The sequence below is a fragment of the Vespa mandarinia genome, chromosome 2 (genome assembly GCF_050613455.1).
Source record: "Vespa mandarinia isolate Hongniang chromosome 2, ASM5061345v1, whole genome shotgun sequence".
Lineage (NCBI taxonomy): Eukaryota > Metazoa > Arthropoda > Insecta > Hymenoptera > Vespidae > Vespa > Vespa mandarinia.
In genome coordinates this window covers 2,690,001-2,711,164 of record NC_140811.1, presented here as the reverse complement: position 1 = coordinate 2,711,164, position 21,164 = coordinate 2,690,001, and the positions used below count along the sequence as shown (strand labels likewise).

Sequence of the window (21,164 nt, the reverse complement as noted above, 5' to 3'; positions counted from 1 at the left end):
TTATTAAATGTAATAATAAATGATAAATATTTTCTATACGGTCTTAGAAATAAAAATAATTTTCTGCGAATCATTTATATCGATTCGACGAGAATTCTTAAAGAAAGTTTATTGTTGTTGGTTATTCTAAAGAAAATTGCTTCGTCATATTTAACAAATGTCACATATGTCCTCAACACTTCGCGAATCAAATATTTAAGAAAGCATTTTGCTTTTTTCTTTTCGTTTTTCAACTATAGAAGAACATAATCACACAAAAATAGGACTTTCGTATATTTATAATATTATGAAACATACGAGGACATACAAGTAGTATTATTTTATTATATGATAAAAATTGTCGCAAAAAACAAAAAAAAAATTATAAAAAAGAATCGTCGATTCGATAAATCTAAAAATCTTTTCGATAATTTTAATCATTTTTATTCGTTCTGACTCCATATAGATTAATTTTGTCTATTTTCTATAAATATAATCAGAAAAATTTTATGTGAAAATCGATAATATTTAATCAGAAATCATTTAGTAATGGATAATGGTATAAACATAGAATGAGATTAATTATTTCATGAATTTCGAACGTTATTAAAAGAAAGAAAAAGAAAAAAAGAACAAATCGATCGTGGATATATTTTATAGATTTTTTTATTTTTTTTTTTTTTTTGTTAAATGACACAATTTCTAACAACAGTGATTACGTTACTGTGAGAAAATCGTCGCGCGCATTCGTTTTAACGGATTCCTCTGACCCCTCCCTTCCGTCAAGTTCGTGGTTATTAGACGAAAGTTGCGCATCGGTTCGTCAGTACAAGGAAAGAATTGATGTTGCGTGGTTTTATGCTTCGTGAAAGTGTTGTGATATTTCTGATTACTGTTTTCTTCTCTCACCGATATTTTTTCGGTAAGATTAATAAGTTCACGATAAAACGAAAGATAATATGATTTGTTTCGATAATAGTAAAATTATCTTAAATAATCATGAAAAAGAGAATACGTGAAAATGGGTTAGAGGACAACCGGCTACAATTTAGACACCGAAGACCATTTTAGTTCACTCATTGGTTTGTTAGATGGCGCGACGTGTTTCGTTCAAGCTCGGTCGATAACAGTTCCCATTATCGATGGTTGAAAAATGTTTCCCCAATGTGCATCCTATTCGATTATCATTCGATTGATTTCACTGGATTGATTTATTATTGTCACTTCCTGTCATAATTTTTTCACTCGTTTTGACTTCTTTTTCTTTTTTATTTATTATATATATATATATACATATTTTTCTGTTTCTTATTTTTTTTACGAATAATAATCTTACGAATAACTAAATACGCGAGAATATTTTCTCATTATATGAAAAAGTACGAAAATGATATTAAAAAATGCATGCGATATGTGATGTATATACACACATATGTATATATATACATATATATGCATATATAAAGAAAGACTAATGTAAAAGCTTCGTCAAACGTCGAGCTTTTCTTTGAATTCGGATTTTTCTTTTGAATAAATTCAAAGGGTTTCCAAAATGGGAATGAGGTTAACGTAGAATCTGAAAAGAGTTAACATGAGAAATACATGTGTAGTATATTACATGCATGCTTTGCATGCCCCCTTTTATTTAAAATAAATTGTCAAAAAAAAAAAAAAAAAAAAAAAAAAAAAAAAAAAAAAAAAAAAAAAAAAAAAAATCTGATATTATACGATTGTAATACGATGATATACACGAATGAAGCACATTTGTTCGTTTTTTAATGATCGTATAGTGTGTTAAGGTCGTATGTATTGAAATATATAGGTATACATACATATATATACATTTTCAACAAATGTGAATTATATAGTGATTAAAGAATGGAATATCGGTGACGCGATGCACGTTATCTCTTTGAGAGTATCTCTTCTTATCGGCTTACATCGATATTTGAAAAAGGCGGATGTGAAGATCCTGTTGTATGAATGACGACGTGCCTCCAAATGAGTCAGCGTCTCTTTTCTAAAGAAGTGTCTTAAAAAAAAAAAAAAAAAAAAAAAAACGGTGTAAGGGGGTGGTATTAAAATACTGATAAAATTTTTTGAAACTAGGCGATAAATACCATCGATAATTATTTTCTTCCTTTTATCAAGATGCATGACCATTTTACTACTAGTACTAATAATAATAATAATTATAATAATAATAATAATAATTATTATTATTATTTATTAAATTAAATTTTGTTTCTTTTCTTTTCTTTTTACTGAATCTAATTAAACATTCAATTGAAAAAAAAAAAAAAAAAAAAATCAATGGGGGGAACAAAAAAGTTCTACGTTAGATACACGTGATTGAAAATTTGCACTATAAATTTCAGGAACGTTGTTACAAGTTTAAACACTTGTGAATGAAAAATGCACACGATAAAAAAACTCGCATTGCTACCAAGGGCATTCCCACTTCTCATTCGATCCGTAACAGGCACGTAAATTCAACCAATGCATTTTTTTAATGAATGAAAAAAGAACAAGCGTACATATACACGTATATATATATATATATATATATATATATATATATATATATATATAAAAAAAAAAAAAAAAAAGAAAAAAAAAAGCATAATCGAGTTCACGAGAGAATTTCACGATTTGATAAATTAATTGTTTGTCAATATTCCGTGAACACGATTACATTATATTCCCTCCTTTTTTCTCGTTTCCACTTATATATATATCCCTCCCATCCTTGTCTTTCCCTATAATCCCACTCCTACATTCATCTCCTGACTATCGACAGATAAAATAACGAATGCCACGAATTCATGGAAAAAGACGAAGGAAAATGAAGAAAATAAATCGGGGGTATTGTGTGTGTGTGTGTGTGTGTGTGTATATATATATGTGCATGCATACGCGCGTGTACGTGTTTGCGCATGTGTGTATGTGTTGTTGTTTTTGTTCGACGCAAAAGAAGCACGATGACGAAGCTCGATGTGCGTTAACAACAACGTGTGATGAGTGTGTGTTTATTCCGATTTAAATCCGACGCAACACGTGTCCCGTTTATTTATTAATCCTTTTATAGCTTTCGATATCGCTTGGACAAATATATTTTATTAAATAAAAGAAAAGAAAAGAAAAGAAAAGAAAAGAAAAAAAAAGGTTCGATAGCAACGTCGATTTAACGATTCAATCTTTCGCCTCAATTTTTTCCTTTGCTTTTTTTTCTCCCCCTTTTAACCGCAAAAAAAAGGAACAAATATTTTTATCAAAAAATTCTACACTTGAAATCAAAACACCGACATATCTTTCTCTCTCTCTCTCTCTCTTTTTTCTTCTATTCTTTTTCCCCTTTTCGATCAGATCGTTTTCACTTTGTTTCAATTTTTCTCTTTTTCTTTCTTTCTTTTTTTTTTTTTTCTTTTCTTTTTTAGCCGTTGATACGATGAACGGAAATCAGGATTATAAGTCGGCCAAATCGATTTATGATTTCACGGCTAATTCTATTAAAGGCGAAGAAGTTCCTTTGTCGAAGTGAGTATTAGCACACTTTTCTATTTCTTCATTTTATTTTCCTCTTTTCTTTTTTTCTTATTTTTTTTTCTTCTCTTAAAACGAAACTATCTTCTCTTAAGTCTTAAAATTTCATAAAATTTTTCTACTCGTTAATTTCCATCGTTTCTTTTTTTTTTATTTGTTTTGTATTTCTTTTCCTTCTTTTTTTTTTTCTTTTTTTTTTTTTTTTTTCTTTTTTAAATCTCGTCCATACAATTAGATACAAGGATCACGTATGCCTGATCGTAAACGTTGCCTCGAAATGTGGACTCACTGCGACGAACTATAAGGAACTGAATGAACTCTATGATGAGTACGGCGAATCCAAAGGTCAGTGAGCAAAAGTTTCGAACATAAATCAGTTTAAACGAGACGAAGAGAGAAAAAGAAAAGAAAAGAGAGATAGGGCAATGGATCCATTTAAAGTCATATAAAATATATATTCTATATGTTACTTTTCAATAAGTTTTCGAAGAGTTCAAATTTTTTTTTTCTTATATTACAAACATATTTATCATATATATATATATGATATATTATTATTATTATTACTATTATTATTATTATTATTATTATTATTATTATTATTATTATTATTATTATTATTATTATTATTATTATTATTATTATTATTATTATTATTATTATTATTATTATTATTATTATTATTATTAATACAGGATGGGTCAGAAGGTTTTAGATGATTTAAAAACAATTATTCTTTCGAAAAAAAAAAAAAAAAAAAAAAAAAAAAATAATTGGGCTAAAAAGTCTCGAAAAAGAGTGATTGATTTTTAAAATCATCTAAAAGTTTCTGGTTCACTTTATGTGTGTGTACGTGTGCGCACAGGTATGATAGATAATTTTATTTTGAATTATGCTAAATAGAAAGAAACACTTAAGATAATGTCTCTTTCTTTCTCTCTCTCTCTCTCTCTCTCTCTGTCTGTTTCTCAAGCGATACATAGACACACATACACACAGAGATATTTCTAAAAAAATTATAAACAATTCGAAAGATTATAATACGTATGAAAGAATATAATTATTCGATCATTATTATTATTTATTAGGTTTACGCATCCTGGCTTTTCCATGTAATCAATTTAATGGCCAAGAACCTGGCAACAGTGAAGAAATTTGCAGTTTCGCCGATAAACAAAAGGTAATCGATCTTTTGATTGAAATTATTTAGTTACAAGATACTTTAGAAATATTATACATATATTTTTTTCTAATGGCACGTGTAACTTTCAAGTCACATAATTTTATTATATAATATATAATAATAATAATAATAATAATAATAATAATAATAATAATTCTTATTTGATTTTTTGTTGGAAAATTAATTATTTATTAGCTCATATCATAAAAGTTTCATTTTTATCAGTCATAAATAATGTTTAATACAATATATCATAATTATACTAATCAAATATGATATACAAAAAATAAAATATATATATATATATATATATATATATAAAATATAGTTATAGAATAAGTCAAACGTTAGATAAGATTAAAATAAAATAAATAATAAATAAATGAATAAATAAAATGATTTTTATTAATATAGCTGTGTGTTTCGTCTTAGGTGAAATTCGATTTGTTCGAAAAAATCGACGTTAATGGTGATCATACTCATCCTTTATGGAAATATTTGAAAAAGGAACAAGGTGGTACTTTCGGGAATTTTATCAAATGGAATTTCACAAAGTTTATCGTTAACAAAGAAGGACAAGTCGTCGAACGTCATGGTCCTAACGTAGATCCTAGCAAATTGAAGGAAAATCTTGAGAAATATTTTTAATAATTGAATAATAAGAACCATGTATAACGATATGTCATATTGAATATTAATAATAGACTTAGGTGAATAAGAGCAACGTGATTAACGTACATTATACACAGATACATGCATATATATAAAAAAAAAGGTTCTTTTCCTTTTCTTATGATGTTCACAAATTAATTTATTAATTTCTTTATTAGTTTATAAAAGTATATATTTACTCTTTCTTATTTTAGTGGCATACACATTATTTTACTTATTTATAATTATTATTCATTTTTTCTTTTCTCTCTTTCTCTCTCTCTCTCTCTATCTCTCTCTCTTGCAAATTTATTATTTAATATTTGTATTAATTTTTGTATATTGACACGTTTTATATGTAATATTACACGTGTACACTTATTCGAACAATGTTTCTTGATAAATAATATATATATATTCTTTTTGATGAAATAATATATGTATATTATTGCTTCTTCAAAAATTATTTTGCAAGTTAATTCGTTGAATTTTCTAAACACCCCTCACAAAGTTTTCATATACTTTTATATAGTTTATATTACACGTATACTTATTCGAATAATATTTTTTGACATATAATATTTACTTGTTCACAAATTACTTTACTTATATATTATATATATATATTATATGATCAATGTTCCTAGTTATATAAATAAATATCATATTATATTATCAATAAAAATATTAATACATTTAACAAGATGATACAATCGTCAGTAGACTTATGATTTTAAAAGAGGAAATGTATCATTAAAATGTCGGTTTTTAATCTTTGAAATAAACCGGTCCTACGTTCCTAATTATCCTCTTAATAAAAGGATTATCGGTAATAGTAAGTATAAAAAAGAAAAAGAGAGAGAGAGAAAGAGAAAGAGAAGTCCTATATTTATAAACTCGTATTGTACTTGACACTGACTCACCGTTAATTAATTACGCGTTGGGAGTAGAGTAATTTGTTTCTCTTATATATCCTTTACGATGATCACACAAGAGTATATGTGTTTATATATGTGTTTGTGCGTCTATGTAATTTTCTTAACTTCTCCCACGCGTTCTCTCTCTCTCTCTCTCTCTCTCTCTCTCTCTCTCTCTCTTTTTTCCCTTCTACCTCTCTTTTTAATCTTAATCAGCGCTAAACTCTTATGTCCATTCAACGAAGTTTATATTTCTTCCTACGAGCATGATCTATTTCTGGCAAAACGAAAGCTGTTGCCAATTAGTAGTAACTCTCCCTTTTATAAACGTAAATTTATTTGTTCCGCTTCTTCCCCCCTCTCCCCTTATCACTATCATTATCATCATCATCATCATCACCACCAACCATTATTCAATATTTTTTTTTCCGTCGGCACAATGAAATTCAATTGTGAAATTTAATTCCATTGCAATTAGTAACTTTTACTTTTGATCGTAAATTTGTCCTTTCTCTTTTGCTCCCCTTATTATTATGCAATGATTTTTTCTATCAGCCCTATTAAATTTATTTATTTATTTATTTATTTTTTAAATTCCTTTTATTAATTTTTTCTTCCATCTTCTTTCATCGTTCAATGAATTCTTTTTTTTTCTTTCTTTCTTTTTGTCAATCGGGTCAATTAAATTCGTCATTGCATGTTAACGTAATCTATGATAGGCAATGATCGATAAGTCAGGAAAATGATATATATATATATATGTGTGTGTACACACGATGTGATCTAATCTACTTACTTCATCAAAGATTAACTTGCTATCTCTAGGACGTGACATCGATTGCTCCACTCGAAGATGTTAGCTCCATTGAAATCGTAAATGCATACAACGTGATATCGTTTGATCTTATCGAAAGTAAAATCGTAAATACATCGCTTTTAGGCTAAAATAACTTTTCCAATTCCTACATGTATTTTTATCGGTAGATACACGAGAAATAATTCTTCTTTTCTGTTCTTTTATATATATATATATATATATATATATATATATATATATATATATATATATATATAAATATATTACAAATCCTTCAATTGCAAGATTATAAATCTTTCGATGAATTTAAATAAAATTTTTCAAAGATCTATATAGATAATCGTATAGAAGTTGAAAAGTTTCTTTTTAATTCCCTTTTCTTTCCCCTCTCGATGCGTATCATACGCACGTTTTGGATACGTACAGGTTTTTTCCCAAATTTAATTTAATTAATGAAATATTATCGTAACAGGAAGGAATGATAATATCTTATTATATTTCATAAAAAATTCGATTCGATTAATCCCCGACAAAATTCAAGCAATGATAATAATAGCAAAATTTAATTATATATATATATATATATATATATATATATATATATATATATATATAATATTACTGTAGAAATCAAAATTATCTTCTTTTTTTTATTCTATTATTATTTATTACTCGTAAGAATTTTTTCAATGATCACGATGAAACTTTATCAATGATATATCATCGCGTTTAAAGGAACACAATACCTTTTGTTTCTATTATTTCATCATTTTATTATTATTATTATTATTGTTACATGTTTGAAGTACAAAGAGAGTATTCGAGCATATACGGTCAACGTAGGAAAACTCAAAGCCGAGAGAGAGACAGAGAGAGAGAGAGAGAGAGAGACAGAGATACTACTACCCGCTATAATTAGTCGTCCTTGCTTGTGTCGACTGATCCGGCGCTCGACTCCATTCATAGAATGAAGCTTTTCCACGAGCTATTGGTATTGGACGATATATGGATGCTACTCGTCGTTGAACATACACATACATACATACACATACATACATATTTGTGTATGCATGTGTGTATGTATTTGTAACACACAACATATATATATATATCCCTATCCCACTCTTATTGCAAGGGCAAAGTCGATAACTGATCGAAGTTGGAAAAGGGCATTGGGGGTTGCAAAGTGGGAGTGAGAGAGAAACAAAGAGAGAGAGAGAGAGAGAGAGAGAGAGAGAGAGAGAGAGAGAGAGAGAGAGAGAGAGAGATAGAAAAAGAGAGAGAGCCAATTTCTAGCTACATTCTGGAGGCTAACAAAATTGAAAACATTCTCACTTTTTTTTTTCATTTTTCTTTCCCCTTTTTCCTTTCCTTTTTTTAAATAGTAAACATCAGATTTCAATGTAGCAGCAAGTAGGATAAAAATACCAGATTGGTACTCTTCAAACGTGACGTGTAATATATTAGAAAAAGTGTTCTCTTTATTTTAAAAATCTTTTTGTTTTTTTTAATTTTTTTTTATTCTGTTTATTAAATCTTTTTATCTTTTAAATAGATCCATAATGAACATTGCGTATGAATAATCATAAGTACTAACAGCTTTATCGTTCATTTATTAATTCGATAAAGAAAATAAAGAATGATTTGCGTATTTATCTGTCTGTATATATATATATATATATATATATATATATATATATATATATTTATTTATGTATATGTATATTATTTATACTATATAATTTTGTACTACTCACATATAATGCTTGGATAAAAAAAAAAAAAAAAAAAAAAAAGAAAAAGAAAAAAAAATAAATAAAAAGATGAATAAATGTTTCACCTTAACCTTTAAAAAATACATACATATTACATAAATACATTATGTGCGTATATATATATGTATATGAATATATCTATTTACGTTAATTATTTTCTTCTAAACGATTTATCTCAACGCGACGACCAAATGAAAAGATAAAACCATTTAGAAATGATGAAAACACGCAATTTCTTTTGCCCACGTTATATACCTGATTATTATTCTGTTATATATAAATAAATAAATATATATATATATATATATATATATACAAACGGAGAAAAAAAATATATATATATACATTTTTGTAATCTTTATTGTGGGCGTCTCGTAATTAGTTCTATTGAAGATCATGAAAAGTATGAAGATATGTATAACGTGTGTGTACACTGTAATACACTTTTTTCCTTCCTTTCTTTTCTTTTTTTTTTTTTTTTTTTTATGTACATTCCCTCTCTCTCTCTTTCTTTCTCTATCTTTCATGTAACGTAAATAAATTATACTGCGCACCTTGGCCGGTCGATAAACACGAGAGACTATCGTGCTCCTATAATTAGCACTGATGACGCACCTAATAATTAGTATCGGATCCTAAATGTATTTTAAACGTATAACGTAAGCTCATATACTTCTTTCTCTCTCTCTCTCTCTCTCTCTCTCTCTCTCTCTCTCTCTCTCTCTCTCTCTCTCTCTCTCTCTCTCTTTCTCTCTCTCTAGTCACCCTTTACCGTGAAATTTAAATGGAGAAAAAAATTAGTATGCATGTGTATGTGTGTTCTTTAAGTATATACTAAATTTTCTCTCTCTCTCTCTCTCTCTCTCTCTCTCTCTCTCTCTCTCTCTCTCTCTCTCTCTCTCTCGTTCATGTAGAACGGTGTTAAGTAAAAATATATATAATGGAAAATGTCAGTGGAACGACTAGAATGAAATTTCAAGGATGCTTCGTCCTTTCCAAAGGTTCTATTATAATGGTATTTAAGTGGTGGTGGTGGTGGTGGTGGTGTTACTCTTGTTAATTTCTATGTTATATTAACCACCATTATCAAATATTATTTTTATTATTACAGATATCGATTCTCATAAAAGTAAGATTATTTTTATAATGCACGTGTGTCCCTATGTTAGAGAATTCATTCATTCGTACTGATATCGGAAAACGTTGTATCTTTTTTTTTTTTTATCGAATTACATATACCATCATCATATGTATGTGTTTGTGTGCATGTGTGTGTGTGTATGTTATATGTCTATTTATCATTTTGAATATATGCATGAATTATAAAAAGGAATGTTATATATTGTGAAATATCTTTTAATATTAAATTATTTGAACTTCTTTTCAATTTTTTTTTTGTTTTCTTTTTTATTCATCGATAAAAATATGTGAATCCATAAAAAAAATATCATTGATTGCATTTTTCGAATGTTTATATTTATATCGTAACATTTATTATTATAAATAAAAAAAAAAAAAAAAGAAAAAACTTCTATTGATAAACAATTAAAGCGTTAGCAGATTAAAATTAAAAGAAAGGAAAAAGAAAAAAAAATAATAATAATATAGAAATAATTGTACGAAATTAGCTTTGGGAAATGTGTTATAATATCTTTTACAATGACAAAAGAGTTAATCGTAATTAAAAATTTGGAAATTATTGTTAAAATGACGAATAAAAGTGTACGAAGAATTTTTTCTTCTGTTTTTCTTTTCACTTCGTCTATTTCACTTCGGTACACCGTACCAAAGGAGAAATACTTGCGAGCATAGGGAAGTCACCCCTCTTGGAATGTATTTCAACCCTCTTTAAAGAGAATTACTTTCACAGTGACAAAGAACGTAGACGGTGAATTCTTGACATGGTTCGTCTGTTTTAACGTAGTTTACGGATAAACGTAGGGATATAGACAATGTAACCGAAAATTCCATGTCTTCTCGATAACAACCCAAAGTCAAGGAACCTCATAAGAAGTTCCTGAGGTCTAAAGCTGTGTGTGTGTGTGTGTGTGTGTATGTGTGCCTATAACATGACAAAGAGAACATCTGCGACATTTATTTCTTAGTGAATTCCTTCGAAAATATACACAAGTCTTTTTCTTTAAAATAGTCGAAAAAGAATATATATATATATATATATATATATATATATATATATATATATATAAATAAAATGTTTTTTATTATAGTTATATATAGATAACCCTTTTATATGTGTATATGTACGTGCATAAAAAATTTGATATTTCGTTTGAAAAATATAAAAAGGATTTGGACGTTAAAAAAAAAATTTGTAATAGTATGAAAAATTCGTCATATTAAAAGTAAACCAATATAAATAAACATTCTCTACTCCCGCTATTCTCTCTCTCTTTTTGTTTTTTTTTCTTTTTTTTTCCCCATAATATTTCAATTTTAGTTCTTCAAGAGAAAAAAAAAAGAAAAACAAAAAAAATAATCCAATATTATACACAAGTGTTCTAACATTATAACAGGGAAGGTGCGAAAGCACTTTTTTAATTGTTTTTTATCAAAAAAGAAAAAAAAAAAAGAAAGAAAGAAAGAATAAAAGGAACAAAAAAAAAAAATTCTAATCCGGTTTTAGGATTTGTCTGTCTGCAACGTCGGCGACCGTGAAACCTTTCAAACCCCTTTTACGATCGAACTCATATGACTCTAAATGACCTCTCTTTCTTTCTCTCTCTCTCTCACACACACACACACACACATACATACAGACGCGGGCGCGCCAAATCATTTGCAAGAGAAATAATATCTGTATATACATGCATACATATATAATATGGGTCACGGTAAGAAAATGGATCCGGTGTAAAAGTTTCGATGCGTTTTTCCTTTCTCGTTCTAGCACAGCACGTTGTCGGAGTAGCAGGAACGAAGCTCTCTTTCTTTAATAGACTCACGTATTCGTTCATATACATATATACACAGACACACATATTTACATGCATACATACATATGTATTTAATATACCACTATGTATACATATAAAGTCATAACCATAAACGCGAAACGATTTCTATGTACGATCCTTGCACGGATCCGTTCGTATGCGACCTTGTGTGCATACGAGATTCTTGCGTAATACAAAAAGGAACTAGGATGATAATATATATTCAATACATATACATACATACATACATACATACATATATATATATATATATATATATATATAAAGAAATAATAAAAGAAAAGAAAAAAAAAAAAGAAAAAAAGATAATAATAATAATAATAATAATAATAAGGAAAAAACTTTCTCCTTTTCTATTTCCTTATAATAAAATGAGGAACTTAGAATTATTATAGTATTCTAAAGATATTCATGGAATCTATTACGTGAGACCTCTTTCTTTATCACATTATAAATAAGTCTCTCTCTCTCTCTCTCTCTCTCTCTCTCTCTCTCTCTCGTATTACCTTATTGGATAGGTATTATAAATTGAATGTATTATCGAAGAAGAGAAGACGTCTTCAGTTTAATAAAGAAGTCACGGTCTTCAAAGAGCTCTTTATCCCTCTCTCTCTCTCCCTCTCTCTCTCTGCTGTCATTACTTGAAGTACGACGCTAAACCCTTTTGATAGAAATTGGCACAGTTAATTTCAATATAGATGGCCGAGAAGGATAAGTGGTATTAGATGGAAATACGTTGGGTGAGTTCCGTGAAGATAGTTACGAGAACGTCTTTCTAGGACAAATCGGTAAAAGGAATACCACACCGTCTGTCCATTCAGTTCTATTTCAGGAAATGTATTTGTACTCACTCACTCACTCACTCACTCATCCACTCATTTACTCACTTACTCATTCTCTTTTTATCTTTTACGTTCACGGATCTACTTTCTTCTTTTCCTTTTCTATATCTCTTGCAAAAGCTGTTCTCTCTTGGACATCGACTAGCAAAGAAAAAGAAGAAAAAGAAGAAGAAGAAGAGGAGAAGGAAGCTGTGCACTCATTCTCTATCTCTACCTCTATCTCTATCTCTATCTCTATCTCTATATTCACCTCTGTTTCTATCTTTCTCTTTCTTATTCTCTGTCGCAAGTAATAACGACGGGCCGGAAGTAAGGATGGCTAAAAATAACGGTTACATATTATATACCAACGGACGCACAAATAACCCCGTAAAAGTAGGAAGAAAGGCAATCGAACATGGAAACCAGACATTTCGGTATAGTATATTTTAACGTGGGCGCTTTATACCACTCTAAATACTCTTCCTCCCATCCCTTTTATAACCATCGTATGTATGTATCACCACGCGTCGATTCCGAGATCGACCGAGTTTTCATTGCGTGGGTGATGCTACTACTACCCGAAAAGATATAGGTATATATATTATATGTGTGTGTGGGAGGGAAAAAAGAGAAAGAGAGAGAAAGACAGAGTTAAATAAGAAAAATTGGATTAGCTTCTCGATTCCAGTGGGTTCACATTTTCGTAGGATCAATCTCTTCCGAGGAAATATTTCTTTCCTTCTCTCTTTTTCTCTCTTTTTTTCTTATCATGTTCAACGTCAACGAGGTCAAGGAAAAGAATGCGACGACAAGAAAACGATCAAGGAAAGAATGGACTTGTCCTTTCATTCATCGGCTTCTTTCATCTTTTCTTTCTTTCTTTTTTTCTCTCTCTCTCTCTCTCCCTCTCATACTCTTTATCCTCATCGTCTACGTTTTTTTTTTTTTTTTGTTATTTCTCTACACTTCTTCTAACTACTTTGATAATATGCTTCGAAAAAAAAAAAGAAAAACGAAAAAAAATATTTACCTTCCGAAGAAATGAATATTCATTATATTTATTCTTTTAATTATTCATTATATACTGAGTGGGTGTACAAAGTTTCTAGACTTGTGGTTTTACAGTATGAGAGAAAAAGAAAAAAAAATTAAGGTATAAGAAGTAAAGATAATGATAAAAAAATAAAATAAAAAAATATTTAACTTAGCAAGTCTTTCCGAAGGATTAAAACACGTTGAATATTCACTCTGTACATTTATTCTTTTAATTATTCATTATATACAAGGTGAATGCCAAAGGTTCTTAGACTCTTGTAGTTTTGCAGTTTGAGCAAAAAAAAAAAAAAAAAAAATAAAAAAATAAAAAAAGAAGAAGAAGAAGTAAAAGAATGGGGGAAAAAGGAAAAAAGAAAGTTCGCCTGAAAAGTTTTTCTGAAAGACAAGACATCGAAAATTCATTATATCTGTTTTTTTTTTAATTATTCATTATATACAAGATAGATGGTTGGTAAAAGTTTCTAGACGAATAAAAAATTCTTGTGCCTGCAATATTTATAATCTGAAAATAAAAATTGACTTCCCTCACAAAAACAAAAAGAAAAAAAAAAAAGAATCCACGGAAAAGAGTAATTGATTTTTAAATATAGCCTAGAAACTTTGACCTCTTCATATTGTTGAACCCTGCACTATCCTTACTCCGCCATGTATTTATTCTTTTAATTATTCATTTGATATTTAAAAAAAAAAAAAAAAAAAAAAAAAAAAAAAAAAAAAAAAAAAAGAAGTGAATTTATAACTCTTTTTTTTTTCTCCAGAAAATTTTTACTTTCTCATGGAGATAGACAGAAATATGAGAGAGAGAGAGAGAGAGAGAGAGAGAGAGAGAGAGAGAGAGAGAGAGAGAAAAAGGAATATACGATCGATAAAAAGAATCGAGACCTTCCAATCAGTCTCTCTTTGACAACGACTCGAAACGTCCGTCAGGAAAAGAAGAATAAAGCTCACTCTCATTTCTCATCCTTCTTTCTCTCTACAAATCCTCTATCTGTCCATCTCTCTCATGTTTGACGAAGTCTATATGTACTTGAAAAACGTCTCTATCTCTATTTCTATCTCTATCTCTATTTCTATCTCTATCTCGATCACTGTCTCTCTCTCTCTCTTTCTCGTAGTATAAAAAAAATTTTTTTTATTTAATAGATTAAAACAAAAGAACTGGTTTTTTTTTTATTACTTCTATCAGTAATAAAACTATAAACTGTCACTCAAATAATTTTTATCTTAATCCTCTTCTTTCTATACATCTTTTTTTTTTTTTTTATAAATCTTATTTAATCTATTCTTTTCTTGCTTTCTTTCTTTCACAAAAAAAAAAGAAAAAAGAAAAAAAAATAAAAAGAAATCCAATTATCAACGTTTACTTAGAAAGTATGAATTATACTTAACGTGATATAATTATAACGGTAGATTACGAATTATCTATGGAGTAAAAAAGAAAAGAAAAGAAAAAGAAAAAAAAAAATTATATAAAATATTTATTACGAATGAAAGAACAATTTCGTCTTAAAGAATATATTAATACGATAAAAAATTTATTACGAATGAAAGAACAATTTCTCGTGGAAAATTGAATCAATATGACATTGAAGAAAAATGATAAAAAATTTATTAGATATCACGTATCAATAATTCATCTCGACCAGGTTAGATTAATGTAACATTGAAGGAGAGGATGAAAAAATCTTATTACGGATCTAAATCTTTTTGAAAGTTAAGTTTAATATTATTTATAAAAGAAAAAGAAAAAGAAAAAGAAAAGCAGAAGAAAAAAAGAGAAATAATAGAAACTTTATTACAAATGAAAGATCGATCCTTTTCTTTGTAAGTTAAACTAATATATATTATTATATATAATATAATACATAACATTAAATGAAGGAAAAAAGAAGAATAATAAAAAACTTTATTACAAATGAAAGATCAATCTTTTTCTTATAAACTAAGTTAATATATATATATATATATTTATTTATATAAATAATATTGAAAGAAAAATGAAAAGAAAAATGATAAAAACCTTAATTACAAATGGAAGATTAGTTTCTTCTTGTAAATATGACATTTTCATTTCTTGCAAAGAAAGATAAAGATAAAAAGAGAGAGAGAGGGAGAAAGAGAGAAAAGATCCATAAAATACTATTTCTATGGAGGACCGTTGGCACTGACTGCAGAGTCGTCGAGCCAATGAGAGTAGGCGAAAGCTTGCACGTCGATAAGTGTACCCAGACGAGGAGGAGAAAGAGAAGTAGGATGAAGAGGAGGATGAATAGGAGGAGGAGAAGGAGGAGGAGGAGGAGTACGATGACAATGATGACAATGATGACAACGATGACGCAGATGACGTCGATGACACGAAGAGGATTGGAGAGGTGAGGTGAGGTGGTGAGTAGAGTAGATACTCCACCACCTACCATCCCCCTCCCCCAGCATCTCTATCTCCACGATTCGTGTCGCTCTCGCTCGTTTAATTCGCCTTAATCGCAACGTCACGACCCCTTCCTTCCGCTTCGGCTCACGTCCGGATGTGAGCTTAACTCGGATGGCTACCGCGCCGAGAAAGAGGGAGAGGGAAGGAGGAAACTCTAGTCGGTACTTTCGTTCCACTATGTATATATGTATGCATATGCATGGATGCATGTCTCTGGTGTATGTATATCTGTTCGTCTATCTGTATTATATGTTGAATTTAATCATTGTTGTAAAATTATTATGGTTTTTATATCAGCTTATTAATAATTAAAAAGAAAAAAAAAGAAAGAAGGATAAGAAATTAAAAGATAAAAAGTAGGATAAGGAAAAAAAAAAGAAAGAATTATAAAGAAAATAAGAAAAAAAAAAACAAAAAAAAACGAAAAAGAATGAAAGCAGAAGAAAACTTTTGAATATATTTAATTCATTCTATTAGAATATTATTATTTATTAAATTTATACAAATTTATATACATTTATATGCGATTATAAATTGATTACGTTGCATTGATTCCTGTAGTAATCATAAATAATATTTAGAATGCCTGAATATATCTACATATGTGCATATATAAATTTGAATATGAATATACAACATATATATATTGTGGGTGGGTGTGTGTGTGTGTGTGTATGTATTTAATGTATGTAAAATTTCGTGTCAAGTTGTGTAATCCAGAGAACGCAAAGTCTGGAAATTTCATTCCCCTCCGTAAGAAGATCGTAGGATCTGCTTATGTTTTCTTGGGTTCCGTAAGATGAGATACATAAGTAAAGGAGGAAAAGACCGATGCTCCCTCCAGGCATGTCCGACATGCTCGAGGAATATCAGCCAAAAAGGTAAAAGAAACTCGAGATTCGCTGAGATCAACCGTGAGAAAGAGGGACAAAGAGAGAAAGAGAGAGAGAGAAAGATTTTCTTCAAAAGATTTGGTCCATCGATGTTTTTTATTTCTTTTTATTTATTTATTTATTTTTTTTTTTTTTTTCGTACGACTTATGTTAATTCTATTCTCATAATCGGCTTAAAATTGATTTTCTATTTATCTGATCGATAGATAAAGAGATTTTACCTGATCGCATTTAACTAATTCTATTCTCATCTATCTTTGTCCTTTCTAAATTAGGATAAAGTGAATCGTCCAGATGAAAATAACTATTTTATAGAGAAAATAATAGAAAGAGAGAGAAATAGAGAGATTATCGAGGCAACGGAAAATTGAGAATTTTCTACTTCGATCTGTCTAGAGTATTATATACACATACATACATAAATACATAGATACATGCACACACATTTCTTTTCCTGAGATCATTCTTTTCCTTTATAACACTTTCGATAATAGAAATAAAGTTATATATAAATATTTCATAATCAGATGTCTATCTTTCAAAAGGTTAAAAATATCATTAAAATAATTAGAGACTGTCCAATAAATATTTGTACACACACACACACACACACACACACACACACACACACACACACACACACAGAGGCGCGTATATTTATGAGGATCATTTAAAAAAATTCGCGACTGTTTTATTATTGCACTTTAGAATGTGTTTTTATTTTGTGAACAAAATTTCACATTAAAAAAGAGGTAGCGGAAAGGAAAGAGAGGAAAGAAAGCAGCGGAAATTTTTCAAATGACTCATATACTTCAAACAATGTTGTTACAGCAACACATCGTTCGATACATTAATTTACATAATTATGATCGTATTAAGATCAAAGATTACAAATTTTTTTCTTCCTTCTTTTTTTTAATTTAATTTAATTCAATTAGTTAAATTATAGTGAAAATAATTCGACCATTTTACATTTCTTTCTTCTCTCAATTTTGTCACTTATTCGAAAAGTTAACGAAACTGAGTACCTGCCTATATATTTAACTTTCCTTTCCACAACCTCTCATCTTAACCAATTCATCCTAGATTAGTCTAATTTTCCTACGAGTTTCCATAATTATTATACGTTTTAGCTTTAATATAACTAGATCTATTATGATAAATGAACTTTCAACTTCGAATGTTAATTACTACATTATTTTCATTTCTACTTTAATTTCAATATTAAATGGAAGCCAATTTCCAATTTCATAATTGGATACTGAAAAAAGTTTCGTTAAATATTCATACGTATCATATTATCACCTAGTTTCCTCCTTGGTCTTATTTTATAAATAAATAAATAAATAAAGTTTTCACTCTATCTCTCTCTCTCTCTCTCTCTCTCTCTAATAATTAATGGAAATAAATTTATTATATCATCATATCGTTATTATTATATTTATACATTATTATTCTCCTTATAATTTTGACTTCGTTATATCTTTCCAAGGATCCTGAAAGATCTGTTATTTCATTCACGAATAAATTCAAAAAAAAAAAAAATAAAGAGAGAAAAATTAAAGTAAAAGAAAGAGACAAATAAGTAGAAAGTAAATGAAATAATAATTATGCGAATAACCCTTTGTAATTAAAATTTCTTAATCGTTTCTGGCCAAGAAAAAGAAAAGAAAAAACAAAAGGAAAAAAAGAAAAAAAAAAAAAAGAAAAAGAAACGAAAAGATACGCAATAAAATTGATTTTCCCGTTTGTCTCTCTCATCTTTCTTTTTTTTTTTGTTCTTCTTCTTCTTCTTCTTTACTTCGACTTAACTGATTGGATATTCATTACGCGATTAGGATAACGTATAAATCCACGACCTAATGAGAATAGAAATGAATTTGATATATTCATGAGTGACATTCCTTTACGTAACGTTACCTCACTAAGGACCTCTTTTATAAACGACACGACCAACGACAATGAGATCGACGACAAGGACAACGACTACGACGAACTATAAGATCGTTGGTATAATAAAGAAACTAGATATATAATACTACGTAGCTTAGTGTTATCCTAGGAAGTATAATGTCATCCTCGATATATCCTATCGTTATCGTCATTATTCAATATCGACGCTGATTGTATCGATCCGAATGTGTATCGGTCACTTTTAAAAGCTTATCTCTATAAAGGATCTCTCGTTTATTGTTACGATGTTTTCTCGTTCGATCGTAAATTATTTTTTCCTTTCTTTTTTTTTTTTTTCTTTTCTTTTTTTCCCCATTGTAATCGAACGCAACAAATAAATATTACTGTCGATCGAAATTATTACCATTGATTATAAATGTTTAAATATAGTGGGTAGAACAATAATGAGTATCACATGACATTGTCATAATTGTCAAACGTAATTACGAATAAATATTTTCAACGAAATTTCCTATCACTTTAATTAATTGTATTTTAACGGAAACTAATTACAGGCGTATGATTAACTTATCGAGTTACGATTAATAATTCTTCTTATACCCGTTGGAAATATATCAGTTTAAAAATTGATGAAGAAAAAAATCTTTTTTCTTTCTTTTTTTTTTCCTTGTTAAAAAAAATTAAATAAGATTAATTGATAGAGAAATAAATATTCATATGCAAGATATAAGATATTGAAAAGAATAAGAATAAGAATAAGAAACAAAGATAATCAAAATATAAATCGAATCAAATCAATAGAGAGTGTACAGAAAATGAAAAAAAAAAAAAAAAAAAAAAAAAAAGAAAGAAAGAAAGAAAAAGAAAAAGGAAAAGAAAATAAAATCCAATTCTTTTTTTCTCCTCAATTTCTTCTTTCATTTTATTCGCACGAACTATGCAATATCATTCGACACGAAATTCTTGCAAATTTAGGACGAAATTTGCGGTATACAGGATAAAATTGGAGTATCCGCAACAGCACATGGAATTTGCCCTCGTAATGAATAAAATATATATATATATATATATATATACATACGAACATATATACATATACATATATATATACGCATGCATCAAAAAGTAAAATGGATATTGTTGATGTTAGTACCGTTGCATATTTTTTTTTCCTTTATTTCTTCTTTTCTTTTTTTTTCTTTTTCTTTTCTTTTTTTATTATTTTCATTTGAACCTCATACTGCGTTATAATACGTAACGATGCGATGCATTCTAGTATTACGACGACGACGATGATAACGACGACAACAACAACGACAACGACAACGACAACGACAACGACGACAACGACGACAACGACGACGACGACAACGACGACGACGACGACGACGACGACGACGACGACGACGACGACGACGACGACGACAACGACGACGACAACGACGACGACGACGACGATGATAACGAAAACCGAAATGTCAAATGTGTAGCCTCGAGCGTTTTTATTTTTGCTTCTTCATATCCGTCAGCAAAATACTCCTATTTCCTGGACGTTATTGAAGGATATACTATATTTTCCTTGTATAAAATTTTATTTGCAAAAAAAAAAAAAAAATAATAATAATAATGTAATTAATCCTCTCCTAAACAATTTTTTTCTTATCGTGTGTACAAAAAAATTATGTATTATTAGAAAAAAATATTATTATACATTTTTAAATATATTATATATTAATATAATTATTAATGTATAATATTAAAATATTTTATATATTTATATATATATAATTTTATTAAATAATAATATAATATATGAATAATTTTATAAAATTATATATATATATATAACATAAAGGTTATAGTATTATTTATACCAGTATAATAATACTACTTGTAATATATATACTAAGTGTAACTTATATATACATAAAAAAAAAAAAAAAAAGAGAGAGAGAGAGAGAAAAAAACCAAATCTATTAATTTAAAAAATCATCGAAGAACTTTTGGAACCTAAATTGATGGACCGCCCATCCTCCATTATAATATATATACATATATATAAGCGTAGCGATTTCAAGACATTTAATAAAAGTCTTTGCCTTAGGAGAAGTCGTTGATTAATCACGTAAGTATAAGCACACGTCTTATATTACCCGCAGGATATATTATTTCAGGGATCGAATTAATGTCCCTGCAGGACCGACCG

General features: G+C 28.4%; 2 protein-coding genes across 5 annotated transcripts in view; one reads left to right on the top strand and one right to left on the bottom strand.

Annotated features, from left to right (window-relative positions):
• Positions 1 to 21,164, bottom strand: part of Cbl (E3 ubiquitin-protein ligase CBL) — a 51,164-nt gene that overhangs the window by 12,163 nt on the left and 17,837 nt on the right. The gene's annotated exons all lie outside the window — the stretch shown is intronic.
• Positions 741 to 5,874, top strand: Gtpx1 (glutathione peroxidase-like 1). Of its 2 annotated transcripts, XM_035861279.2 has the most exons (6): positions 754 to 901; positions 2,358 to 2,461; positions 3,417 to 3,516; positions 3,758 to 3,867; positions 4,611 to 4,702; positions 5,138 to 5,874. In XM_035861279.2, the coding sequence occupies exons 2-6, from the start codon at positions 2,395 to 2,397 to the stop codon at positions 5,351 to 5,353; spliced, it is 585 nt and encodes a 194-aa protein (XP_035717172.1). In that variant the 5' UTR covers positions 754 to 901; positions 2,358 to 2,394; the 3' UTR covers positions 5,354 to 5,874. The 2 variants fall into 2 exon arrangements, with proteins under 2 accessions (XP_035717171.1, XP_035717172.1); XM_035861278.2 differs by lacking the exon at positions 2,358 to 2,461 and having other exon boundaries at positions 741 to 901; positions 5,138 to 5,864.

Coding starts and splice junctions, on each gene's coding strand:
- Gtpx1 (XM_035861278.2), top strand. CDS start 823: ATGTTGCGTGGTTTTATGCTTCGTGAAAGTGTTGTGATATTTCTGATT. Junction 902..3,416: donor CTCTCACCGATATTTTTTCG/GTAAGATTAATA, acceptor TTTCTTTTTTAG/CCGTTGATACGATGAACGGA. Junction 3,517..3,757: donor GAAGAAGTTCCTTTGTCGAA/GTGAGTATTAGC, acceptor CCATACAATTAG/ATACAAGGATCACGTATGCC.